General features: G+C 23.9%; 7 protein-coding genes across 13 annotated transcripts; 3 read left to right on the top strand and 4 right to left on the bottom strand.

Moving 5' to 3' along the window:
* Positions 1–121: 121 nt before the first annotated feature.
* LOC100578355 (zinc finger protein 484) lies at positions 122–3126 on the top strand. The gene is made up of 5 exons (XM_006564222.3): positions 122–1298; positions 1385–1470; positions 1540–1855; positions 2194–2297; positions 2363–3126. The coding sequence occupies exons 1-5, from the start codon at positions 155–157 to the stop codon at positions 3062–3064; spliced, it is 2352 nt and encodes a 783-aa protein (XP_006564285.2). The 5' UTR covers positions 122–154; the 3' UTR covers positions 3065–3126.
* A 449-nt stretch (positions 3127–3575) lies between these two features.
* Positions 3576–18888, top strand: LOC409382 (E3 ubiquitin-protein ligase TRIP12). 6 transcript variants are annotated; one of them, XR_409931.3, is made up of 26 exons: positions 4676–5096; positions 6113–6442; positions 6539–6847; positions 7829–7915; positions 9887–10235; positions 10322–10509; positions 10674–10847; positions 10969–11345; positions 11421–11705; positions 11781–12161; positions 12251–12423; positions 12499–12673; positions 12764–12992; positions 13087–13327; positions 13409–13814; positions 13902–14090; positions 14249–14434; positions 14501–14692; positions 14772–14977; positions 15053–15475; positions 15549–15801; positions 15875–16120; positions 16230–16559; positions 16669–16987; positions 17103–17352; positions 18269–18888. XR_409931.3 is itself a non-coding variant. In XM_006564219.3 (25 exons), exons 2-25 carry the CDS (start codon positions 6142–6144, stop codon positions 17297–17299), a joined length of 6216 nt encoding a protein of 2071 aa, XP_006564282.1. In that variant the 5' UTR covers positions 3576–3721; positions 6113–6141; the 3' UTR covers positions 17300–17711. The 6 variants fall into 6 exon arrangements, 4 of the variants coding, with proteins under 4 accessions (XP_006564282.1, XP_006564281.1, XP_006564284.1 ...); XR_409930.3 differs by having other exon boundaries at positions 18153–18888; XM_006564219.3 differs by lacking the exons at positions 4676–5096; positions 18269–18888 and adding an exon at positions 3576–3721 and having other exon boundaries at positions 17103–17711.
* A 290-nt stretch (positions 18889–19178) lies between these two features.
* On the bottom strand, positions 19179–20983 carry LOC552441 (transmembrane protein 256 homolog). Its single transcript, XM_026440989.1, has 4 exons — positions 20581–20983; positions 19749–19902; positions 19440–19558; positions 19179–19368 (listed from the first exon to the last, which is right to left on the bottom strand). The coding sequence occupies exons 1-4, from the start codon at positions 20668–20670 to the stop codon at positions 19225–19227; spliced, it is 507 nt and encodes a 168-aa protein (XP_026296774.1). The 5' UTR covers positions 20671–20983; the 3' UTR covers positions 19179–19224.
* A 377-nt stretch (positions 20984–21360) lies between these two features.
* LOC725147 (40S ribosomal protein S29) lies at positions 21361–22140 on the bottom strand. 2 transcript variants are annotated; one of them, XM_006564216.3, is made up of 3 exons: positions 21981–22140; positions 21606–21705; positions 21361–21535 (listed from the first exon to the last, which is right to left on the bottom strand). In XM_006564216.3, exons 1-3 carry the CDS (start codon positions 22040–22042, stop codon positions 21527–21529), a joined length of 171 nt encoding a protein of 56 aa, XP_006564279.1. In that variant the 5' UTR covers positions 22043–22140; the 3' UTR covers positions 21361–21526. The 2 variants fall into 2 exon arrangements, with proteins under 2 accessions (XP_006564279.1, XP_006564280.1); XM_006564217.3 differs by lacking the exon at positions 21361–21535 and having other exon boundaries at positions 21600–21705.
* A 1347-nt stretch (positions 22141–23487) lies between these two features.
* On the top strand, positions 23488–25366 carry LOC724974 (tubulin polyglutamylase TTLL7). The gene is made up of 4 exons (XM_001120874.4): positions 23488–23502; positions 23567–24750; positions 24828–25032; positions 25108–25366. Exons 1-4 carry the CDS (start codon positions 23488–23490, stop codon positions 25204–25206), a joined length of 1503 nt encoding a protein of 500 aa, XP_001120874.3. The 3' UTR covers positions 25207–25366.
* Positions 25367–25610: 244 nt separating this feature from the next.
* LOC102655240 (tRNA-specific adenosine deaminase 2) lies at positions 25611–26485 on the bottom strand. The gene has a single exon (XM_006564214.3). It carries the CDS (start codon positions 26220–26222, stop codon positions 25707–25709), a length of 516 nt encoding a protein of 171 aa, XP_006564277.1. The 5' UTR covers positions 26223–26485; the 3' UTR covers positions 25611–25706.
* On the bottom strand, positions 26460–27777 carry LOC413439 (single-strand selective monofunctional uracil DNA glycosylase). Its single transcript, XM_006564215.2, has 3 exons — positions 26880–27777; positions 26671–26820; positions 26460–26604 (listed from the first exon to the last, which is right to left on the bottom strand). The coding sequence occupies exons 1-3, from the start codon at positions 27495–27497 to the stop codon at positions 26494–26496; spliced, it is 879 nt and encodes a 292-aa protein (XP_006564278.1). The 5' UTR covers positions 27498–27777; the 3' UTR covers positions 26460–26493.
* Between the last annotated feature and the right edge of the window lie 208 nt (positions 27778–27985).

The following is a 27985-nucleotide window of genomic DNA, read 5'->3' as shown; positions in this document are numbered from 1 at the left end:
CATTTATATTATTATATTATATTATTAAATATATATTAATAATGATAACAATTATAGTGTCTTATAAAAAAGAAACAATATGAAACTATACTATATATAATATTAATTAATTATCTTGAATAAAATATATTATAAATAAAGAGTGGTAAGAAACATGTGTGCAAGACTTTTAGCATGTCCTTTGTGCGCACAACCAAGTTTTTTAACATTGGATGCATTGAGAACAGGATTGATAAGTGTAGCTACAAGACCTCTTACATGTCCTGTATGTAATGAAGTATTGCTTGGTATTGATAAACTTACAATTCATTTATTTAGCCATACTATTAATTTAAGCAATAACAATACAATAGAATCATTGAAACATACAAATATTGTTCCTAGTACTTATAATTCATCAACAATTAATAATTTAGAAAACACTATTTTTCAAGATTGGAATGTGTCTAAAATAGAAATTACAGATTCAAATAAATTTTCACAAAATATTTTAAATATTCAAAATAATTCAATATCTTCTCAAAGTTTGCATACAAAAAATGAATCTCCAGTTTTTAATTCAGAAGTTTCTATCAATCAAAATCAATTAAATCATGCACCTCAAATTACATCTTTACAAAATTCAATTTGTGAAAATAAAGAAACAAATACATTTCAAAAGAACAAAGAAGTAGAATTACAAAAAGATTCTCAACAAATATTGCAAGAAACAATGAAATTAAATTATGCTACACAATATTTTACTAATCAAAATATTAGACATATAAATTATATGCAAAATTATCCAGAAACAGATTATGGAAATGTTCAAACATATAAAAATTGGATGCAGAATCAACAACAAAATGAAAATGTAACAGATAAAATAGAAAAATCTCAAGAAAATAATGAATCTCATAATAATGAAATGACACTAAATAAATTTTCAAGTTATACTAACATATCATTACAAAAAGCTAATAATAAAGATGTACAAGAAAATTTATATATTACATGTAATGAAAATCAAAATGAAAATCTTAAACAAAAAGAAATATTACCTCAATTGAAACTTATAAAAACATTATCATCAACAAAACAAAAGACTGAACGTTGCAATATATGTGGTTTTCATTTTCCTGATCATAATATTTTGCTTTTACATAAACAATTAGTACATATGATTAATGAAAAAGATTTAAATATTATTCCTGAAAATTTACTTAAGAATTATTCATGTCATTTATGCTCTAAAATATTTAAGATGAGAGGTAGTTTAATGGTGCATATGCGAGTAGCACATATGGGATGTAATTTAGGTAATTTATTATAATACTAATATTTATATTATAATAGATAATCAAATCAAATAATAAATATTAATATATTATATATATATTTTTAGGTTCTTTAGCCAAAGATGAACAAATAGAATTCATATTTAATGAAAATAAGTATAATTGCCCTACATGTGGAAAAAAATTTAAAAAGGTAGAATTAATAATTAATTAGTATTTAAAGTATTTTCTTTTTATAGAAAAATAAAATAAATTATTTTAGGAACAACATGTAATGCAACATTTAAAAACACATGAAGCTAAACAATGGGAATGTGATATATGTAGTAAAATGTTTACAACAAAATATTTTTTAAAAAAACATAAAAGATTACATTCAGGAGAAATGCCTTATAAATGTAATATATGCAATAAAACATTTACTTTTCAACAATCGTATCATAAACATAGATTATATCATAAAGATGATAAACCTCATACATGTACAACTTGTGGCAGATCATTTAAAGAATTATCTACTTTACATAATCATGAACGAATTCATACAGGAGAAAAACCTTTTGCATGTGAAACTTGTGGTATGTTAACTTTTATAAAACTTTTGTTTAAAATAATGCTACAAAAACTTTAGAATAATGCATGTTTTGTTTTCAGTTATTACTAACAATTTAATATGGATTGTTCTGTTTCTGCAATGTATGTATAACAATGTTTTGTAGTTATTATTAGATTATTAGATAATATAGCTTATATTTAAAAACAATGACTAAATGAACAATAATTATGCTTTTATATAGTCTATAATTTGCAAATTTTGTAATTATAAATTATTTTTTATAATTAAAAATAAATAGAATATAAAAAAATTAATTTTTTATTAAATAGTTCTATAATTCACATACCTTTTTTTTTTTAGGAAAATGTTTTCGTCAACGTGTTTCATATTTAGTTCATCGTAGAATTCACACAGGTGTAATGCCTTACAAATGTACAATATGTGGAAAAAATTTCAGATACAAGGTATAATACATAATTACAAAAATGTGACATTTTATTAATTAATTTATAATTCAATTTAATCATAGGTAAGTCAAAGAACTCATAAATGTCCAGCACAACAAATAGGAAATACATATCAAACAAGTACCATAGATCAAAAATCAATAAATCTATCCAATATACAAGATATAAACAATGATATATATAAAACTCAAAAACATTTTTTAAAAGAAAATCAATCAATGCTAAATATTATAAATAATGAAGAAAATAAATATGTGCTAATAATAAATACTCAAGGCCAACATCTTTTAACAAAAGAAAGTAACATTGAAAAAACTATTACAAATAAGAAACAAAAGTTAGAAGAATGTACAGAAACAAACAATAAAAATGAAAGAACAAAAAATATATGGAAATCTGACATTCCTAATAGTTCCACATTTAAAAAATCTTTAGAAACTTGTAAAACGATATATTCAAAAACTGAAAAACCATTTCAAGAAGATGCAAATGATTTTTTTTCAATGATAATACTTCCAGTTGAAAATGGATTATCTTCACCCACTGTAGAAATGGAACATTTACGAGTATCATCTCCCATACAAAAAGAAATTATCTCAAAACCTTATGAAACTTTTAGAAATGCAGCATATGACATGGAAATGAATATATTCAATACAGATATAGAACAAAATTTTAGTGGTTTAAATAATAATACAAATAATTTGCAAACTATTAATGAAGAATCTTTGAAACAACTATTATATAGCATTAATGAGAAATAATTGAATTATCCATAAAAATTACATTATTAGTTATTGTTACTATAAATAAATAAGTATTATTTTAAAGAAAAAATGATTTATAACTTATAACAAATTTTTTTCGAATATTTTTGAAGTATTAATTACAAAAATTTATTTTTTTAAAGTATACTTTTTAAAATATAAAAAATATTTACATTTTCCAAAATAGTAACATTATATCTAAATTATTAAGTTTTTAAATTATTCAACAACTAAATATTTAAATTAATCATTAATAATATTTAAATAATATATATATTTAGTTTTCATTAATATCTATAAAATATTAGTATATATTTTAACTTATTTTTTTTTTCATGAAGTAAAAAGCTATAATATTATTTTTATCGCTGATTGGTTAAAAAAAACAAATAATATAAATTAACCAATCACTATTTGAAAGACATTATACCACAGCGAGATATCATCTGTGGTTATACTATGGCTACATAACGAAATACACGTGGTTCACTTGAATCAACCATACAACCTGCATCATGTATAATCCTTGGTCGAGATATCGTAGCAGACGACGCTCGAATCGACTTGACAGCACAGTCTGTATTTTCACGTGTCCTCTTGTACATCGCATTGCGTAACTGGAGTCCGACTTCCAGGGAGGAGCTCCCTTTTTCGGTAAGTAATTATTTTAAGTAAAATTAAAGACCAAGGAATATTTAATAATTATACTATCTTTAACAATGTCAAAGATTTGTTCATTTTATTTTAGTATACCTTATTTATTACAAACAGGTTTGACGTAATTCGCGAAATATTTTAACTTATCGGCCAATTGGATACTACCGAACGAGGTTTTCAACCAATCATAACGATGTGTACATACTTGTCAGGATTAAACAATAGAACTAGAACTCATTTATTATAACATTGTGAAATTTACATATTTTCGTAGAAAATTTAAAAATGATAAAATAACAATTCTATAATTGTTTAAATTTTAAATTCGTGATTAATTCCAAAAAAATATATTTTAATTATCAATTAATTTATCATCAATTAAATCTTGTATATCATTAAAATTTATTTTAACTAAAAGATTATAGATATATTAATAATTTTTATAACAAGTGAAATTTTTATTTAATTTATTACATATTTAAATTAATATTAATATATATTAATTTTGCATTTGATAGTGCTAATGTTGTTTTATTACTGTTTTATTATTATTTATGCTTAACTCATGATAACCTCATTATATTAATTAATGCTTAAAATTTTTTTATTATATTAACATTAAATTAGAAATTATACATTAAAAAATTATATTTAACTACTTGATTAAAAACTAAATAGTTCTCAATAACTTTTTACTTGTAATTTATAATTTCATTATGCATACTTAAAAAAATATAAAAAGAAAAATTGTTTTGATGCATTACAATAATATTACATATCATGCATAATTATATGATAAAATATATGTATATATGTGTGTGTGTGTGTATATATATATATATATATATATATATATATATATTTTAACCTAGGAATAACCTATTATATATTTGAATTCGTCACTGATATTCGATCATTTGTTTGCGGCTAATTTTACATCATAGATGAAGAGAAAGTAAAAGTTGGTGTTTGAAAAAACTGCAGCAAGATGGCTATTCGCGCCGGTTTTACGTCTGCTGTTCCGTTATGAATTACGATTTCACTCCACGCGGGCACCGTGTTTTCGAACGCACCTCCGTTGACTTCGTGTGTGACGTTTCCTGATGGGGGCGGAGCGTCCTCCAGCTTCCCAATTCTAACCAACCCGATCTCGATAGCCGTCGCATTCCGCTGAGTTGCTTCAGTGTGCCTCGGTAGTGCATTCGGTGCGTTTTTTGGTGTGTGCTTGTGCACATAGCCACTCACTAACGTACGTGCTTGCACGAGAATCCATTTCTCTGTCGTACGTAATAAGGAACGTTGTACTTATAAAAATCATCGACAAGAAGACATTTTCCTCGCAATGCCCTGGGCATGTTTTTCCGACATTCAGGTAATCTTATTTATAATTTGGAAATTTTTTTTTATTTTTTCTTCTTGATGTAAACCTGCACATTCAAGTAGAGTTCTCTTTTTCGAGGACCTCAACCTGAGGTCATACAGTAACGAGAGTAGAGAAACGAAAGAGAGAAAGAGATGAAGAAAGAACTCGTCCTCCATTACTTGTTCGCAAGCAAATGGTGGCTTGCTCACTTACGAGTCTTTGTTATAATTATTTACATCTTTCATTGAATTTCTTACAGTATACTAAATTTATTTGTGGCTTTGTTACAATCATGTAATTCTAGTAATCTTAAAAGATATTCTATAATGTCAACGGTACAATTTTGCATTGCCCATATTATAAACGGCACCAGTTGTAGTGTTTGTTATGATTCTTGGGTTTGTTACTATCTTTTTCATCGTGGAGGAAAACATTAATTGCGCATTTCTTCTATATTATTTAATTACGCTGCTTTTATGCAAATGAAGATTGATTTATCGTGATAAATGATTTTTGTTTAATCTACTTTGTTAGAATTTTATGCATATATATTTTTGCTTTTAACGTATTATTTATAAATAGGTATATACATTTCTCTTTATTACATTTTTAAATAATAATATACTTTTTTTTAATTTAAATATATGCTTTTATGTAATGAACATATTTATTTATTATTTTATTAATTTTAAATATACAAATTTAATCAAAGTTAAATAAATATAATATTTATACAATTTTCATAAAAAATTTGATTTAATTTTAGTTTTTAAAATACTGTATTTCACTTATTATATTATAGTTATTAAAATTAAATTTTTTTTCCAACTTCAATTTCTATTGTATTTTAACTTTCATTTATAGACATATAATTTTATCATTATATAATGTATTGTCAAAAGTTTTTTGAATTATTTTAAATTTTATTAAAATGTATATTTAAATTTATATTTAAATTTTTATATAAAATTTTGCAAAATTCTATTTATTAAATAATTATAAAAAATATTTTTTTTTTGTTACAGACAGAATAGTGGCATGAGTCGATTAATCTATGGCAGATCAACAAGATCAGTTGTCATCAGGGGGGTCTGTAGAGACGGCCAGTGCTTCAGCAGACACCTCTAAAGTTAGAGGGAAGAGCTCTAGCAGTGGTAGTAGTGGTTATAGAAAACGACAAAGCACTGGTTCTATTCCTATTACAGTAGAAGAAAAAAGACGTAGACAAACTATTGGTGATCCACAATCGTCTGAAGTTTTTGATAATACTTCTTGTAAACATTCAAGCGATTCAATACAAAGCGAATCAAGAAGTGAATGTAAAAGTCATGGCAGTGGCTTAGAATCATATTTAGGTAATTATATTTCTTAAATAAATTGAATAATTCTTGTTTTATTTTTTCTTTTATTATTTTAAAGTTTTAATTATAAATTATATTATTTTTTTATAGATAATAATTGGAGATCACAACATAAGATTCAACAATCAAATTATAATATTAGTGGAAATAGTACAAGACAACGTAGTACTGCAAGAACAAGTCTACCAGAGTTAAATTTAACAGCTGTTGATTGTGTTGCATCAAGGACACGTTCTCGTACACCACAAAATCCACAAGCCATATCACAGGGACATAATAGTTACAATTTATCACTATCCAGTGGTTATAATAATAAAGAGGACTTGTCATATAACAATTTGGTACCAACATCAACTACTACACCAGTTACTAGTCATCCATCTACATCAAGAGGAAGAGGTTAGTGTATTTATTTGTTTCATATAAAAAGTGTTGGTTGCAATGAGATGTGATGTGTGATTTGAGTGAACACATAATACAAATTAAATCTTAAATATATTTTAATTTTTACTTTTTACTTTAAAAATTGTGATAAGTATAAACAATTATAACAATAGTAATAATAAATAATTAAATAATAATAATATATTTTACATGATTATAATTAATTAATATGCCTTTTTAAAAATAAGCTTTTTTTATTTAAAAAAAATAATTATTTTTAATTTTAAAAATTTTATTATTTACAAAAAATGAATTTATGATTTTTATAATATAACATAATTAAAAGTTAACATTATTTTTTAATCTATTAATTTATTAGCAGTTGAAGTTCATTATTTATAATGTTTTATAATTTGCTATAAATATAATAAATATCAGTTACTTAATGAAATATTTAAATTGAGAAATATTTTTTAAAGATTTTAGTCTATTAAAAAAAATATAAATATATTTTTGTTTATTATTAATATGTTATTAATAATTTTTATTTTATTTAATGTACATTCTTTAAATAATTTTTATTAACATATTAAAAAATAATAAAAATTTTTTATAAAAATTAAAAAATATCTTTTAAAATAAATAAAAACAAAATTTTTTAAATAAATATTTTAGTTCTATAAAATTAAATAGAAATTTTTATAAGTAAATGTATTCATATAAATAAAATAATGATAATATGTAAAAATAAAAATACTAATAGTGATATCTACAAAATGTATGTGGTACAATAATAATAGCAAATAAATTTAGTATCATCATCAATTAAAAAATCTTTATTCATATATTAAAACAATGTGTTTTGCAACCTTCATTTAATGAAGTAGTAGGATAAAGTATAGGGTAGTAAAATTAGGATTTGATTCACAAGTATCTTAAAATTAAAGAAAGAAAGTATTACCAAAATAAGAGTCATAGATCAGACTGTATCATTAGGCCTGAGGATGAGCGAATGTCTGGAAGGATTTGTGTCTGCTGTCAAAGCACTTTTTCCAATATCAACACAAACGTATCATCAAGAAGGTAAGCCTAAGGAGTACACATTTCGTACTACATTTTCTTACCCTTATTTTCTCTTACAAGTTCATGAATAGATGTCTTTAAATAAATACAGATCACTATAAATCTGCTCTCTAAATTGATTTTCCATACCCATATGCAAGTATATCATACTTAATACCAGATCAAATTATTTGTGTCAAATTTGATTTATGCATGACAGTATTTCTCCAGACATATACAATAAATATGATGTAATTTATACAACATGTTTATGCTATTTAAAATTCTATATGGTGAAATATATATGTGCGTATGAGAAATTTATATATATGTATATAAATATATATATATATAAATTTAAATTCATTTAATTTGTTATTTCATCATTTGGAAATTATATTTTGGTATAAAAATATTTCATGAGATGAAAATAAATTAAAAATTAATATAACAATTAATTATAATATTATAAAATATAGATATAGATTTAATTATTTATAAATATGAAAAATAAATCTAATTTATGTTTAATATTTATTATATACAAAATAGAGTTTTAACTTTTTATTTAATTCTGAATTCCTTGCATTTAAAAAAATTTTCCAAAATTAAAATATAACATTTAAGTATTAAATAATATTTATAAACATAATGATATAATTGTATATATATAATTCATTTAAATCTTATATGGTAAATTCATTTAAATTCTATATATAATTAATAATTATCATCAATAACAAGTGTTTCAATTTTTATAGATTTATGAATATTATTTGAATGATCTAAATTTTTACTAAAATAAGTATTATTTTCAGTTTTGAAAATTTCTAAATATGTTAAATTTATATATCCAAATGTGCAATAATCTGAAATATTTTCATTTACTTTAATGGGATGGATAGTATCAAATTAATAAGGTAAATATAGTTTACTTGTGATAATGTTGAGCAAAAATATATATATTCCATATATGCACTTTATTAAAAAAAAATATATATATATATATACATTTGTGTACTCTGTAAAAGAGAGAGATGTATAAAATTTTATATGCAAGTATGGAAATATACAATGCAATTATACATGAATATTATTTCTAATGCTATAATTATATTTTGCAAATAAATAATATCATAATATTGCAAATATTTTTAATATTATTAAATTTTAATTGAAATTTTAATCATTTAATATATTTTATAAACTGGAAAATTTTTGTAATTATTAAAATAAATTTATATAAATTATGTTTGTAACAATTATTTATTTTATGTAACAATTATTTTGAATCATTTTTTTTCATTATTTCTTATTTCTTATTATCATATATGTATATAAATATCAGTTCACTCAATTTTTTAATTATATTTATAAATATATTATTATCAATTTGCAATACCACATATCTTTTTAATGAAAAATATTTGTGAAATTTAAGAATGGATAAAAGCATGTCATTCAACAAAGTTATTTTTATTAGGTTTAAAGGATATGTTTATTAGAAACACATATAATATGAATATATATGCAATTAATATAGATATATGTAAAAAAAGAATACATGCTTAAACAGAAAAACTTTATTCCATTAAGGACAATATGTATATAATATTATTTAAGTTATAACATATTTATTATCAATTTTTAATTAATGAAGATGTTTGATATCTTTAATTATGCACAAAATAATTATATTTAAAAAAAATTTGTTTTATATACACTAAACCATTATTCACATATATGTTAACGTTTCTCTCTTTCTTATTATCTAATATAGTTATGATAATAATTTTCAATAATAATCAAATTTTAGATCATTTAAAAATCAATATTGAATTCTTCGTATATAAATCGTAATAATAATAATAAAAACAATAATAATAATAATAATAAAAATAATAATAACAATAACAATAACAATAATAGTAGTAGTAGTGATAATAATAATAATAAAAATAATAATAATAATAATATATTTTAACATTTTAGGGTCAAAATCCCACGGTGGTGCAACCTGCGCAAGTAGCAGTGCGAGTAGTCAAGTTTTAAGTGTGAAGTCCAGCATCAGAGTGGGTAACGCAGCCAGTAATTCTGTGGAGAGTGGTGGGGGGGCATTGGCACATGACGGGGCAGGCACTAGTGGCATCACTACAGCCACTGCCAATCCACCTGTGTCTGCCGCCGCCACTGCCAACCCTACACACCCTCATCCAACGCACAAACATATATTACGTTCTCGCACAAAATTATCCAGTGACTATAAAGAACTATCAAGTATTAACAAAACTTCAGGAAAGCATCATAAGAAAGATACTACAGGAACTTGTTCAAGCTCTAGGTAATGGATTTATTAAAAATGATAGTCAATTATATTCTGAAAATCATAACTTTAACTTTTATACTTATAATATCCTATTTAAATAGACATCGTTCTTCATCACGTGCAAGAAAAGCAGTGATAGAAGGAAATTCTGGAGGAAGTGTAATGTCAGGTACTGAATCTATGACTAATAGTACCACTCCAACAACTGTTTCATCTACAGTTTCTAGCAATCAATTAGTATCTACAACAGGAGAAGACGAATTAGCATCTACAGCTACATCTGCCACTGGTAATTTCACATATATATTCAATTTTTCTAATAAGCAACTGATTTTTAATTCAAAATAAAATCTTAAATAAAAAAATTTCATTCTTTTTTTTAATCTTGAAATATTTATCAAATGATTTATATATAAAATTAAAGTATTTTATCAATATCATTTATTAATTAAGCAAGTGGAGGACCATCTGGAATGTCTGGTACTACTGGAGATAGTGAAAGCGATGATGGAGAAGTTGGAAGATTGCAAGCATTACTTGAAGCTAGAGGTTTACCTCCTCATGTATTTGGCGCATTAGCACCACGAATGCAACATTTATTAAATAGAAGCATGGGTGCAAGTTCTGGTATTTTATTTTTTAAAAATTTTATTATTTTTTTTTATAATTTATTTTTTTTTAATTTTAATTAAAAATTTTTTTTAAATAAAAAATTTGAATTATTTAGAAAATAATTTTATAATTTCAGCTGCTAAAGCACAACAGTTATTGGCTGGTTTACAAGCTGTTGATGATGAGGGGGAACAATTACAAGCTGTTATAGGAATGGGTGAAATTCTTGTTATGGGGAATGAAGATACATTAGCTGGTTTTCCTGTGAAACAAGTTGTTGCAGCATTAATAAATTTACTCGGAATAGAACATAATTTTGTAATAATGACACACGCATGTCGTGCTCTTACTTACATGATGGAAGCTTTACCTCGATCATCGACAGTAGTAGTTGATGCTGTTCCAGTGTTCTTACAAAAATTAGAATCTATTGAATGTATGGATGTAGCAGAACAATGTTTAACAGCATTAGCTATGCTTTCTCGGAGACATAGTAAAACTATTTTACATGAAGTATGTATTTATTAATAAATATCATGTAATGATTTAAAATGAATGTTTCTTATACATTAACTTATTCATTTCTAGGGAGGAGTATCAGCTTGTTTAAAATTTGTTGATTTTTTTAATATCACAGCACAACGGGCTGCATTAACAATTACAGCAAACTGTTGTCAAAATCTTCATCCTGATGATTTTCACTTAGTAGCTGACAGTTTACCTTTATTGACGAGTAGACTGACAAATCAAGATAAGAAAAGTGTTGAATGTGTTTGCCAAGCATTTAGTCGTTTAGTTGATAGTTTTCAACACGATCCGGTAACTTTGCATAAAATTATTAATGCAGAACTTCTTCAGAATTTACAACAATTGGTAAGAAAAATATTTTTTTTTTCTATTTTAATAATATAATTTTTATTAATTTAATTAAATTTATATTTATTTTAGCTTATGATTACCCCACCTGTTAATAGCATTAGTAATTTCATAACAGTGTTGCGAATGCTCTCTGTGATATCAAATCGCTGTCCTGATTTGGCACAGCTGCTTTTACAACAAAATATAGCTTTTACACTAAGTTATCTTTTAACTGGATCATTAGAAGTTAAAACAGAAGATGTAGAATTAGTACCGCGATCTCCGCAAGAATGGTTTGAAATCACTTGTTTAATTGAGGAACTTATGCCTCCATTACCAACAGATGGCATATTTAGTGTAAATAGTTTACTTGAAAGGACCAGTAATCAACAAGAAAATGTTCATTGGGAATGGCGTGATGAAAGACATTGCTGTCATCCATTTAGTACTATTGATTCTAGAATCATTGAGGTATTATAATCATTATAAATAATATATATTACGTACTATATAAATATTATAAAAAATATAAAATAGTAAAATAAAAATAATTTTTTCAGATGGCATTTCAAAATGGTGAGGATGAGATCTGTCTTTCTTCTTTAGGTCGAACTTATACAATAGATTTAACTGTGATGAAACAAATTAATGAAGATATTGGATTAGCAAGAAGCATTTTTCGTAGAGTAAATGCACATCCTACAGAAGGAAAAAGTCCTACATGTTCATCTAAGTAAATATCGAAATTAATTTTTAAAATAAATTCATCATTAATTATTATAATAATTTCCATTATAAATTTTTCTAGTATGGATGTTGTACCTCCAGTAATTGAAACAAATGAATGGTTAGTATCGTTTATTCGAACTCTATTCTCTGTGTTATATGAAGTCTACAGCAGTTCTGCTGGTCCTGCTGTAAAATGTAAATGTCTTCGAGCTCTTTTACGTATGGTTTATTATGCCTCAACTGATTTACTTAAGGTATACAAATAAAGTAAATGAGAATATATATAAAATTATATCTATGAAATTAATTGTAATTATTTAAAGCTTTGTTTATTATTAAAATAGGATGTTTTAAAAAATCAAGTGGTGTCATCACACATAGCGGGTATGTTGGCATCCCAAGATTTACGAATTGTTATTGGAGCTCTGCAAATGGCAAGCATATTAATGAAAAGATTACCACAAGTATTTGGGGTTCATTTTCATCGTGAGGGCGTTTTGCATCAAATACGTCAACTAGCTGATCCTGAAGTACCTCTTGGTGTTTCACCACCCAAGTGTCCTTCTAGTACTGGTAATTTATTTAATTTATTATGTATATTTACATGCATATTACATGTATATTAAATTTTTTTAAATATTATAAAATATCCTTTATTTTTTTTTAGGTACATCATTACCAAGCCCACAACCAGGTCCATCTAATACATCGCTTTGTTCCACCACGATGTTTTCGTCTAATAATGCTACGTCTCCAATTGCCTCTCCATCAACAAATGGTAACATATTATTTGGTACAATTGCAACATGTCAGTTGAAATCGAATCTTTCTGCGTCAATGGAAACACATACTAGAAATGAATTAAATTCTACTGTAGATGATGTAACTACACCACAAAGTGCTCATTTGTAAGTATAATCCAAAATACTGGAAAATTATATTAAAAAATATATATTATAATATATTATTTATATTAAATATTTTGTTAGGAGAATTGGAGATGTTTTGAAAAGAAAACGACAAAATAAAAAAGGTCGATTTTCTAGACTAGGCAGTACTACACCTCAACAAACTCAACAACCTGAATCTCTATTTACTGGTTTTGCTCCTAAAAATAATCGTTTCTTAGGAAATCTTAATCCTGCTAGATGGGGTCGAAAATCATCATCTTCAAATTCTGCTAATGATAAAAGAGATACGAGTTCATCAACAAGTTTATCAAAACCACCTAGTAATTCAAGTCTAACAGGAGGAAATAGAGATAAAGCTAAAGCATGGGTACGTGAACAGGCTGCTCAATTTTTAGCACGATATCAGGATGATGCTCCATGCACGCATCCTGCAATGACAGTTCTTTCCAGACTTACTGCTGCCATACAACGGTTACAATCTAATGTAAATATATCTCAATATAAATTTAATATTTAACATTTTTATTTTTATTAATATTTAATATTTAATAATTGAATAATGTATTTTTAGGAATTGGATGAAATGTTATCGGCACTTACCGAGTTAAGAGATATAGTACTTGAAAGTGATATATCTCCGTTTGAAATGAATTATAGTGGTCTTATCAAAGCTCTGCTCAACTACCTCACTACTACAGATGCCCCTGGTAATCGTTACGATCGCCTTCGCATGTTCTGGAAATTGTTTGCAGAATCAACTGTAAGTAAAATGAATAAATATAATAGCATGATTTAATGGAGATTTTTTTAAGAATATGCTCTCTATATTATATATATATATATGTATGTATATATATATATATATATATATATCTGTGTGTATGTGTGTGTGTGTGTGTATGTGTATTCAATTTTTAGATGCATCAGGATAACAATATTACTGATCTTAATCCTGGAGCATTTGGTGCTCTAGTAGCAAAATTAAACAGTTGTGTTGCACAGTTGGAACAATTTCCTGTAAAAGTACACGATTTACCGGCAGGATCTGGTGCTGGTCGTGGAGGCACTAGTGCTCTTAAATTTTTCAATACACATCAACTCAAGGTACAATTTAATTAAATAATAAATAATAATAATAATAATGTAATTCAATTTTTTATGATTTTATAGTGTAATCTTCAACGACATCCAGATTGTAATAATTTAAAACAATGGAAAGGGGGTACTGTTAAAATAGATCCTCTTGCATTAGTGCAAGCAATTGAACGTTATTTAATGGTTCGTGGGTATGGTAGAATACGAGAAGCAGAATCTATGGTTAGTGACGACGATAATAGTGAAGATGATATAGATGATACATTGGTAATATTCGTATATATGTGTGTATATATATATATGTCTAATTTTTTTTCTATTAAGTAAATATTAATAATATTTATAGGCAGCAGTAGTTATAAGTCAAGGATCAGCAAAACATAAACTTCAATTTTTAATTGGAGATGAAGTACTGCCTTTTAATATGACTGTTTATCAAGCTGTAAGACAATTTGGTTGTACTGGAATGGATCATTCAGAAGCAGAAGCTGATGGTGAACCACCACTTGGTCATGATGCTGTATGGGTACAAACTCACACAATTTATTACAGGTGCTTTTTATTTTTTTCTTTTTTTTAAGAAAAATATGAAAATTAAGTAATAAAAAATAATTTATATACATTTAGACCTGTACCAGAAGAAGAAACTATAACATCACCAAAACCAGGATCAAGTTCACAGAGTAGTAGCCGCAAAGGCAAAGGAAAAAGTACAAAGATCAGTTCAAAACGAAAAGAAGATAGTTTGTGGCTTGAAGGAACAGTTCCTCCGCAACGTTGTCCACTTGATCCTTATCTGTCACCTACCTTGCCATCTTCGGTTACTATTACTGATGCCTCATTGGATGGTTTATGTTTGCTACGTCTTTTACATGCTTTAAATCGTCATTGGGGTGTTTTATTTCCTCATTTGAAGGGTTTAAGTTTACTTTCTCCACAAGATTTTATTAATAATAAAATAGCCGCAAAAGCAAGTCGGCAGCTACAAGATCCTTTAGTGATTATGACTGGAAACTTACCTCTATGGTTACAACAAATTGCTACAGTATGGTAAGTATTATGAAAATTGCAATAAATTATTAATATAAATTTTGTTAAATTATATTTTTTTAATTATTTACAGTCCATTCTTATTTCCATTTGAAACGAGACAATTATTACTCTATGCAACATCGTTTGATAGAGATAGAGCTTTACAACGTCTCTTAGATTCCGCTCCAGAATTATCGGGATCGGATAGCCAAGAACGCGTTACTCCACGTTTAGAACGAAGAAAAAGAACCATTTCCAGAACGGATATTCTCAAACAAGCAGAATTAGTTATACAAGATTTAGCATCTAGCAAAGCCTTACTTGAAGTGCAATATGTTAATGAGGTCTAATTTTTGCTCTTTACGATATAATTTATTTTTTATTTTTACAGTAAATCTTATAGATATTATTTTGTAGGTTGGTACCGGTTTAGGTCCAACATTGGAATTTTATGCTCTAGTCTCTCAGGAATTACAGCGTGCTGATCTTGATCTTTGGCATGGTAGTTCAAGTCCTACTGAAGCAGGATACGTTAATGCTCCACAAGGACTTTTTCCAATGCCAATTTCATGGAGTACTAAAGTATCCCATCTTGCAAAACTTAAAACAAAATTTAAGTTTCTTGGAAAGTTTATGGCGAAAGCGATATATGATTCTAGAATGGTATAACTTTTTATTTTGTTGATTAATTTAAAGAAATAATAAAAAGATTTCAAATTTATAATTTTTATATAATTTATATATATAATATTAAATTTATATTTTTTTACAGTTGGATTTACCATTCAGTTTAACTTTCTATCGTTGGTTATTGGGAGAAGAACATATGCTAACATTAGCTGATTTAGCACATGTATGTCCTGATGTACATCGAACTCTTACTAGATTACAGCAAGTTATTAGACAAAAGGAAACAATTGAGAAAGATCAAATATTAAGACCACATGAAAAAGCACAACTAATAGAGTCACTAAATTTAGATGGATGTCTAATTTCCGATCTTGGTCTTGTTTTCGAATTACCGGGTTATGAAAATATCGAATTAAGGAAAGGCGGAAGTGAAATACCTGTTACTACTTATAACCTAGATCAATACATCAAGGTATTATAATAATAAATTCATGAATTTTTTTTGTATTTTATGGTGTTATTTTTTTTTTATAATATATGTATCATCAGTAGTATTATACTATTTATAATTCATTTTTTAGTTGGTGGTACATTGGTTCTTATACGAAGGTGTCTTCAGACAAATGGAAGCATTTAGGGAAGGATTTGAATCTGTTTTTCCACCATCACAATTAAGATTATTCTTTCCTGAAGAACTGGAAGCTGTGTTCTGTGGACATGCACAATCAGGTGGACAATGGGATGTGAAAACACTTTCGGAATGCTGTAGGACTGATCATGGTTATACACCAGATTCTCGTGCTATTCGTTTTCTATTTGAAGTTATGTCAAAATATAATAGTGAAGAACAAAGGCAGTTCGTTCAATTTGTTACAGGTTCACCTCGATTACCAGTAGGAGGTAAGTTTTTAATTTTAAATTTCAAATAAATTATATAATTATATAATATTATATAATATTTAATATATTCATAAAATTTTGAAAAAAAAAATAAAAATAAAATTTTATTTTTCAGGTTTCAAGAGTTTAACACCGCCGTTAACAATAGTGCGTAAAACGTTCGATCCATCTATGAAAACAGACGATTTCTTACCATCCGTAATGACTTGTGTTAATTACTTAAAACTGCCTGATTATACAACATTAGAAATAATGCGGGAAAAGTTGCGAATAGCTGCACAAGAAGGACAACATTCGTTCCACCTTTCCTAGAAACGGATGGAAAACCGGCGCGCCATTTGCTCTTTTGCTATCGTATTGTCCAGGTTGAAAAAATTCTTCAAACACCATTTAAAATATTTAAAAAAGTAACTGCGCGCGCGTTTTCTTCAACTCAGTAATCGTATATTTGCACTTTATATGAGCTTTTTCGAAAATATCTTTTTCTTGATTTTAGTGAGAATTCATTTAAATAAATTTTAATTTGATGTTTATCTTTTTACTTATAAATATGGATTGTGATATATTTTCTCAAAAAAGTGCAAAAATGACATTAGCTCTATACTATGAGTTTCCTCTTGTGGTATTATGAACCAGGTAGAATGGGAGCAGCCTTGTTCTAGGAAACTTATCTTTGATGTGTTACAATAATTAATAAAAGTTGTAAATATAGTTTAATATGCGCAAGTCTATATAAATACTTTATATAATAGTAACAAAAAAAAATGATATTGCTACGAAACTCTATACTAATTAAATATAATTTAGTCTGAGAGGACGTCTATTAGACATAAGTAAATTTTATATCAGTGGTGCATTTAGCATCGCCATAAATCGCCAATTTCATGCCTCACTGCAGATTGTAATGAAATCACAAGTCAAAATTGATCAAAAAAGAAAAAAAATACGCGCTAATAACGTAGCTCATGTTTCATCATCATAAAAATATAATAACTGCGAATATAATTGCGTGTTTACGATTATCGTTTTAATTTCTTAATCGATCTCTTTTGTTCGCTGCTTAGTTCTCAGTATGCGAGCACTGCGCGAATTAACGTGCAAAACTCTTATATTTAAGTTTATTCAATGTATCACTAATTAAACTTATTTGATATTTTTATTCTAGGTAAGATAGTCCAATTAATACTTTACTTAGCTGTATAAGAAAGCAGCCAATCATCAAATCAAGTCATCATAATGATACATGAATCGAAGAAAATTCTTATATCCACTTATTTACAGGCAAAGTATCTATTTATGAAACATGTACGACAACTGTATAATACGAAATAGAATGGATATAAAAATCAGCGAAGCTGGTGTATCAAATGGATTATACAAGGTACATTACTTTCTTATATTTCTGTAGAAATGTGATTCTATACAAAAATTATGAAAATATGAATTGATCACAAATAGAAAAGAAAATAATTGACTATTTGTTTTACATTTATATTGTGTATTATTACTTGAAATGATCAATATATACATACATCACTTTTGATTTTTATTTTTATATATATGGAACTTAATTGATAAATTAGCGATTAAATTAATTGGTATTAAATCATTATTTCTCGTTTTAATTTTTAAAATAAAATTAATAAGATTACTTCAAAACTTTGTTCCATCCTTGAAATATTTTTTTTAGCATTATACAAAATTTCTTTTCTGACAATCTACGATATTCTTATACTTCATAATTTTTATGTATTTTATGATAAAACATAAAACATGTTGTATTTTTGCATTACATTTCTAATAACGAATAACAATAATGAATAGTTGATAATATATACATAATGTAGAAGAAAAGTCATTCTACACTATGAAATATGCAATTAGAAATACAAATATAATGTATAATAGTTTAGGATTACTTAAACTTATATCAGTAATATTACAAATTTATGTTTACATCAATTCATTAGTATAAATGAGTTTTACTTTTATTTAGATCATATTATATTTCTTTAGCAGTTTTCAATAAATAAAAATACAAATGTTGCCTGCCAACAAAATATTTTTTCTAATCACTATTTCATAAGTAGTTTCATAATATTTTCATAATAGTAAAAATATTAATACTAGATAGTTTATTTTAAATTTAAAAATAATATTAATAATCATTTTTTACATTTACATATAATAATTTTTTTCATTTACTTTTCATTTTTTCACACACATTTTGTAAAATTTTAAATACACATACATAACCATCCTATTATAAAACACATTCCACCTATTTTTGTTATTATATCATGTTGTTTCTTACCCGTAAATGCATAATAATAACAAGTTCCACAGCACAATATTATTCCAGAAACCAGGAATGTTGTAGACTAAATAATGAAATAGTAATTAATATATTCTTCCAAATTATGTATTGATATTTTATCAAAATTAAACATACCAGCAAAGGTCTTTTGCATAGAGGTAATCCTAACATTGCTAATGTATGAATAAAATGAAAATAACTTGCAGTTTCAAATACTTTTTTGAGGTGTACTTCATCATATTTTGGATATTGTTCTAAAATATAATAAATAAAAATTATTTTATATAAATAATATTAAAAGATTGCATAAAATTTATTTTTGTTAATAAATATTTAACAAAAAATATTAGTAAAAAATTTATATTAAATTACAGTATTATATAATTAAAATTCTTTCTAAACAAAATTGCATTTCAAAAAGCATAACAATAATTTTGATCTTACTATAAAAACCATATCCATTAAGAATTACAGCTGCTGCACCACTAAAAGCAGCAAGTCTAACATATGGTCCTGTATCTGCAGCTAGTTTCCATAACGGTATTGGTGATGGTATTTTTATTTCATTTTTTGATTTTAATCCCAAATATTTGGGTGCCTAAAAACAATTTCTGATATAATATTTATATTTTATAATATTTGTATATAAATTATTGTTAAAATTATTTATTATAAATCAATAATTATAAAGGTAAGTTTATATAAAAAATATATAAAATATTATACATATATACATAATAATAGTCAATAGAAGTTATAATTACAAGTAATAAATTCTATTAAATACAAATAATATTTTGACTTGCTAAAAAAAATCCTAAAAATAATATATTATTTATAATATATATAATTATAATATTGCATATTTAATATCACTTAAAAGATTTTTTATAAAAACAAAGATAATAGACAAACTTCATAATTTTTTTTGTTATAAGTATTAAATCATAATTTTAAAAAATATGTTTATTTTTACAATTAAAGATTCAATTTAATGATTATAACGACATAGAATAAATATTTAATATTATATTAATTTTATTTTCCGAAGATGTTTATAATTCGATGTTACCATTATTAATTTAACATCAGTAAACAGTTTTTATAAAAGTTTTTTATAAAATAGTAAATTTAATAAATTATTTAAAAATTTAAATTAAAAATTAATTTTATAATATTTATATAAGACCATTTAAATATATTTAAATATATTTTAATTACAATAGAAGTAGAAATCATTTTTTTTATTAAATTTTTTAATAAATTTGCAACTTACTGCTTCAAAAGTTCGCCAGACGTATGATGCAGAATCTCCAAGTAGACTTGTATAATGTAGAGGATTTATAAATACCATGATATTTTGCATTTAAAAAATATGCAAATATTATACAAATATTTTTTATTTAAGATATATATTTATAAATAACTCGTATATTATACTCTACGTATATACATTTAAAACATGTTTATTTGGTATTATTGTGAAAAGCAAGATTGCCAGACGTAGAAAAATATAATCTAGGGAATGAATCGTTGAATCATTGATAATATAGTAAAAATAATTTTTGGCTGGAAGATAATCAATTTATTCATAATTCGTAACTAATATGACTCGATATAATTTTTATCTAATAATTGTTTATAATTTATTTTAACTTGTTTGTTTACATCTAATAATTCGCTGGTGACACATACTCTAACACTATGATTGGTTAATGTTTTTTTTTAATAACTCGTTAATAAAATCGAAATAAAAATTTTTGTAAAAGAAAAAATAGCTTGAAATTGCTTAAAAAATTACTAGTTGAGTCTTATCTATTGATTTCTGGAAATTTATATATTCTATACAGTCTATATAAACAAAATTATCTTAAAATAGATTTTTTATGTAAGATTGTATATATCTATAAATTTTTTGAAATAAATTTTTTCAAATGTAAAATAATTTTAATTTAATTTAATTAAAAAATTTTACGCTAATTTATACCAATTTTTTTATGTATTATATATTATAAAAACATACATAAAAATACATGAAAATTAATAAAATCACTGATATTTCATAAAATAATTATTTTTATTATTATAATTATATAGAATACAACATAATTTAATTTTTCAAAATAATGTTGTAAATTCAATAAAAATTGAATTTCATCAATTTCATCAATTAATATATTATATGGGATTCACATTGGATGAATTTAGGAATTGTTGCAATATTAATCCAACTGTAAAAGAAAATTGAAAATAAATATATAAAGATATATATTCTTAAATTTAAAAGATTAAATTTTATACCTTTTTAAAACCAATATCAGCAGCATATTCTCTAAAGCATTGTCGACAAATATTTAAACCATATTTGCGAATTAATCCATGTCTATTTGCGCAAGCACGACTATAAAATAACAATATGATTAACTGTAACATTGAGGTTATTATCTTACTATCATTAAAAATATTAAAAAATACAAAAAAATTTTTTTTAAAATATCATTTTATAATTAATAATAAATAATAATAATATAGCAATTAATATTTTAAAATAATTTTTGTTGGAAAAAATATACGATAATATATAGAAAAAACACGCGGTCAAATATATTTTACATAATTTTTTAATACAAATTTATTTATTTGAAATATAATATAATAAAAAATAATAATATTTACCAGGATCTAGATCCTTGTCCATATTTTCGCGGATGCGAATACCAAATATTTTGAAATCCCATTTCTTTTTTATTGAAATAATAACTGCACCGATTCAAGAATCTAAAAGATCGAAAACAATGTTAGTCACAGATAATATATAAACTAGATGTGATGTCCAATGCTTTTCAATGCTGATTCACTTGTTATGTCTTAACATTTTTGTATCACACGTTATCGATTCAGTATAGAAAAATTTATTAGTTAAAATTAAAAACCAATTTTATTATAAAAACTATAAATATCAATTAAAATTATAATAAAAAATATAGATACAATATGCTAATAAAAAATAAAATATAGAAATTTATATTTTTCTATTTGATCATCCTTGATATGAATAATATAGATGACTATAAAATATTGATTGTTATGATAATTTTGAATATTTTTTCTGATTTTATTAAATTATAAAATATATAAATATGAATAAATTTTTATTTTTAAAACTTACAATGAACAATAATAAATGATAAATGTTCTGGAATACTATACGCAAAAAATTGAAGTGTTCAATATATTTTCTACAATTTAAAATGATAAATGAAAGAATTATATTCAATTATAAAAGTTAATTAATTTTAAAAATAATTTCTTGATATTTTTTTTATAAATATTATTATGCATTATGTATTCATAAATTTTTTAATTGCTATATACTCATTTAATACAGATTCATGTATGAATTGAATTATTCATGTATTAAAAATTATATATATATTTTATATTATAATTTAATAAAATAAATTTTTTTTATGAATATTTTTTTTTTGAAAATGAATTTAAATTTATTTGCCCAAAATTTAATGATTTTATTTTAAGAAAATATATATTGAGAATAATATTAAAGTAGTAAGGAAAAAACTCTGTAAAGAAGCCCTAATGCTTCTAAGTATGGATATAAAAATGCATTGAATAAAAAATCTATTCTCATCTATTAATTTGTAATACATTATTCATGGCAATAATGCTTTATATATTTTCCGCCAATTTTTAAATATATTTAAATGTTAATATGTCGTTAAAATGTATATTTATTTTACATGTATATTATTATATATACATATATATTAAAATTATATAAAAAATAATTTAGTAATATAATATAAATAGTAAATATATAAATATAAATAGTAAGTATATAATAATAGATATTATAATAAATCAAATAAATTTTATTACTAAAAATAATTTTGCATATTTTATTTCATTAAAATCGTTTTAAAGAAAGTTAAATAGAATATCTGCGAAATAGAATATAATATACGCGATTTGTTGTATAGAAATTAGTTCTTAAATGTATGCTCTCATTTAGAAGTGAATAATGTAGAGGAATTTATAACGGTACTTTAAATGACTAAAATTTAATGGTTTAATCACAAATACATTTATATATATATATATATATATTTTTTATAATTCCATAAATATATATAATTTTATTAAGATTAGATTTTTACATTTAATCATGTTGAATAAACAGGTTTGTAAATCTTTTTAAATCATATTATTTTCATTATTTAAATTAATAATTAAACTATTTTTAGAATGTTCATTCTACAATTTATACTCAAATGATTAATTTAAAAGTGAAAATATTTTTAAAGATTTTTTTATATTCTATAATGGGTCCAATAATTTTATATTATTTATTTTTTTCTTTTTTATACTATCATGAAAATTTAACGAAAATGCAAATAAAAGTATTAGAAATGGAAGAAAGAAATCCATTGTATCGAATATATACAAGAAATAATAATATTGAACATTTAAAACATGTATTTATCGTATTAGAACGTTTGGGTTTTAAACAAACTCATGATGAATATAATTGGGATTTATTGTGGGCACATGATTATCCATTTAGAACTTTAAATTTTAGTATGAACAAATTGAAACCTCATCAGCGAATCAATCATTTTCCTGGTTGCGGATACATTACAAATAAAGTAGATTTATCTACATCGGAAAGTCGTTATATTTTACCAGCATTTAAAATACCAGAACAACATGAAGAATTTCTTTTATATACTAATCAATATTCCGAGAAAATATTTGTACAAAAATCGAATAATCATCGGGGCATTAGTATAAAAAATATAAGCGAAATAAGTATTACAGAAACTGGATCTTTTATGCAAGAATTTATACAGCGACCATTTCTTATAGATGGATATAAATTTGATATTGGAGTATATGTCGTAATTACATCTGTGAATCCTCTTAGAGTATATGTATATAAAGGTGATGTTCTTTTCAGATTTTGTCCTATAAAATATTATCCATTCAATTCTGAAATTTTAGACAAATACATAGTTGGTGATGATTACTTGCCAATTTGGAATGTTCCATCTTTGAAATATTATTATACTAAATTAAAATTTTCAATGAAAAATTCATTCGACGCATATATACGTTCGCATGGAAAATATCCAGAAAAAGTTTGGAATGATATACATGAAGCAATCAAAGAAATTATCTTGTTGAAAGAGAGTTATATTATAAAAGCTGTAAAACGTTTTGGAAATGAAAGAAATTTTTTCGAATTAATTAGAATTGATTTTGCTCTTGATGAAGACTTAAATGTATATATCATGGAAGCAAATATGTCTCCAAATTTATCTTCAGCACATTATCCAGCAAATCAGTTACTTTATGAACAAATTATATTCAATTTATTTTCATTAGTCGGTATAGGACAAAGAATCAGAAAAGATTCTTTAAAAATAAGGTCTCATAAATTTATGATTAAATTAAAAATTTTTTAAGATATATTATTATAAGAAAAAATTTTATTTTATATTTTAGAAATAAAATGGAAGAACAAATGGAAGTAGCTGACAAGAATATAATGGTTTTACCAGAATTATGTATAGAATGTAATGATTGTTTTCGTGTAGAATGTCAATTGTGTAGCCCATGTTTTACACCAGAAATTAAAATGATTTTCTTACAAAGTTATTTAGAACATCAGAACAAAATGGATTTTCAAAGAATTTTTCCACCTCCTATAGTAAGCTTTTTTAAAATAAATTTTATTTTTATTAAAAATTATATATATAATATATTTATTTATTTATTATTTTAGACAAAAAATATGTCATTAAAAGATTATACATTAAAAAATCAATTACTTGTTAGATGGTATCAAGGTAAATGTGAATTAGATCTTTCATGGTGTTCATAAATATATTTTTTAAGAATTTATAAATTATTACATTTAAATAATGTTTATATATATATATTGGCAATATATAATTAATTTTGATCTAGAATTATTTGACATGTTATTTATTATTTGTATTTCATTATCCAAATTAAAATAAAATTAAAATTTATTTCTTAAATTATTATTAAGAATTATTATTATTATTATATACTATTATTTCTTAATAATGAATTAATTAATAATAATGAAGAATAAGAGAAACAAACAAAGAATGATCAATTTCATAATTTTTTGTTTATCAAAATTAAAATTAACAAATATTATTTTATTATTCATTTTTTTATGATGTTTAATTAAAATGTATATTCTATTTCGTAAACAATATAATTAAATTCATTATTTTTTATTAATTAATTAAAATATCAAAATAATCTTTTTCAATAAAAATATTTTATAATATTTTTTTGTTTTTCCTCTTTACTCTTCAATTATAGTCATAAAAATTATTATATTTTTATTTAATTTTTTTGTAACATTTTTTTATGATTTTTTTTTATCTTTGATTCAGGTACATTTGGATTTGTACCTTTATAAAATTCTTTTAATAAAGTCATTGCTTCATGATCTTTAATACCTCCCATTATAGTTGTTCTTGAATTATAAAGTTTTGGTATTTCAAAAACACTAATGCATCCCCCAAAACGATCATTTCTACAACCATATGTAATGTTACATACTTGAAGCTGACATAATGCAGATGTACACATTATACAAGGTTCTACTGTAACAATAACATTAATATTATAAAAAACATTTTTATAGCTTAAATTTTTTATTTTACAGAATTCTAAAACTTGATCTATACAATTTATTTCTGCATGTCGAGTTGCATTATGAGTTTCATTAACTGTATTGTTACTTGTAGCAATAACTTTATTATTATATATAAATAAACAACCAACTGGAACTTCACCAGCTTGTAATGAATCATTTGCCTTTTGTAAAGCAATATTCATCCAACTTAAAATATCCATTATGTTTTTTTTTTGAATTATAATAACATAAACTTTATATATATTTTTATAGAAATATTACCAAACATATTCACATGTGATAATATAAATTGTCACAAATTTTTAAAACAATCACATAGATTTTACACATAATAACTTATATATAAGTAATATAATTTGTATTGAATAACTAATACTTGTATAATACTGATAAACAAACAAAAAATTTTTTGTATTTTTTTATTCTTATTCTTCTTATTAAATATTTTTAAACTTCTAATGTAAAATGAATCTAAGATATAAAACGTTCAAGTAATCCAAATTCACTTAATTTTTTAGTTGCTTTTTCACTCCAATTTTTATTATTTACAGCACGTGGACTTGGATGAGGTAAACATAATACCTAAAAACATAAAAATATGAAAAATATATGTTTCAAATCTATTTTAATTTGAATTTTCATGATCACCTTAATAGGTAATTTTGATGATTGAATTACAAATTGTGCTCGCTTTTCTGCATATCCACCAATACCAATTACAATTTCAGCTTTTATGATTTTAATTATATCTAATAAAGCCTTGTCACAACTAGAATGTAATGTTTGTATCTCTGATCCCTGAAAATATATTATTTTTATATAAATGTAATTATATTTGAAAAAAAAATAAATACTGCCTTTATCTCGGCTGGTGTAATATTGCAGCCATTTTTTTTCATTAAAGCAATAGGACAATAATTATGTATATATGCTTGTTGAAAGAATTTTTCTGGACTTCCACACAATTTTTGGAAAAGGCTCCATAATCTTTTCCCACTGATCTCACTGCGATTGCATTGAAATCCTGTTACTTTTCTATTTGGTTGTTCTTTGACTGGTTTTCCCACAGGACCACAAATTTTTAACCAATCACGAACCATGCTTATCTCACCAAATGGCACACCAGTTTGAGACATACCCCAAGGACCGGGATTCATTCCAAGAAATAATATCTTTTTGATAGTATTACAATATTTTTGTACATACATAGTATGTATATTAAATGCATATTCAAGTGGACTATAAACATATTCTATTGGTGAATGGAATACAATTTTTCCTAATTCTATGACTAAATCACGTTCTACTGATAGTATTTGTTCAGATATGTTTCCAAGTGATGCGTCATTGGAAATTTTATTATCCTCTGTTTCAGAATTATTTTCATTTGATAATTTAATTCTTTTACAATTTAATTCTTTAAAATCTATCGAGTCACTATCACGTCTTGTTTTGGTTTTTCTTGAATTCGACATTATGACGTTTATTTCAATTAGAAATATTTCGTTGTAATACTTCTAGAAATTATACTTGATTATAATTGAACACTTTAGAATTGAACTTTTAGAACTTTTGAAAATATTATGATAAAGAAATAATAAAATACTATATTTTAAATTAAAAATTATATATAAAACTATATACAATTTTTTTAAATAATATTTTCTATTGAGTAGATTACGATAGCGATTAAAATCGAATTTAAATTCAGGTATATAAATACTACCAGTTGCATATATCTTGAATGTTTGTATAGAAATATATAATCATTTATCTATCAATAAATATAAAAAAATATAATAAGAAAAATAACAAAAGATGTACTTTATTTAAAAAAAAAAGAAATGTATACTTACTTTATTTTTCTTCTGTATATTTGTCTTTATTTAATTTTAAAATAAAAATTTAATGAATAATTGTAATATTTGATTTTATATATTATATATACTTTCAAATATCTTTA

The sequence above is a fragment of the Apis mellifera genome, linkage group LG5 (assembly GCF_003254395.2).
Source record: "Apis mellifera strain DH4 linkage group LG5, Amel_HAv3.1, whole genome shotgun sequence".
In the NCBI taxonomy this organism is placed as follows: Eukaryota; Metazoa; Arthropoda; class Insecta; order Hymenoptera; family Apidae; genus Apis; species Apis mellifera.
The sequence above is the reverse complement of the archived record's forward strand: the minus strand, read 5'-3'. Positions and strand labels throughout refer to the sequence as shown.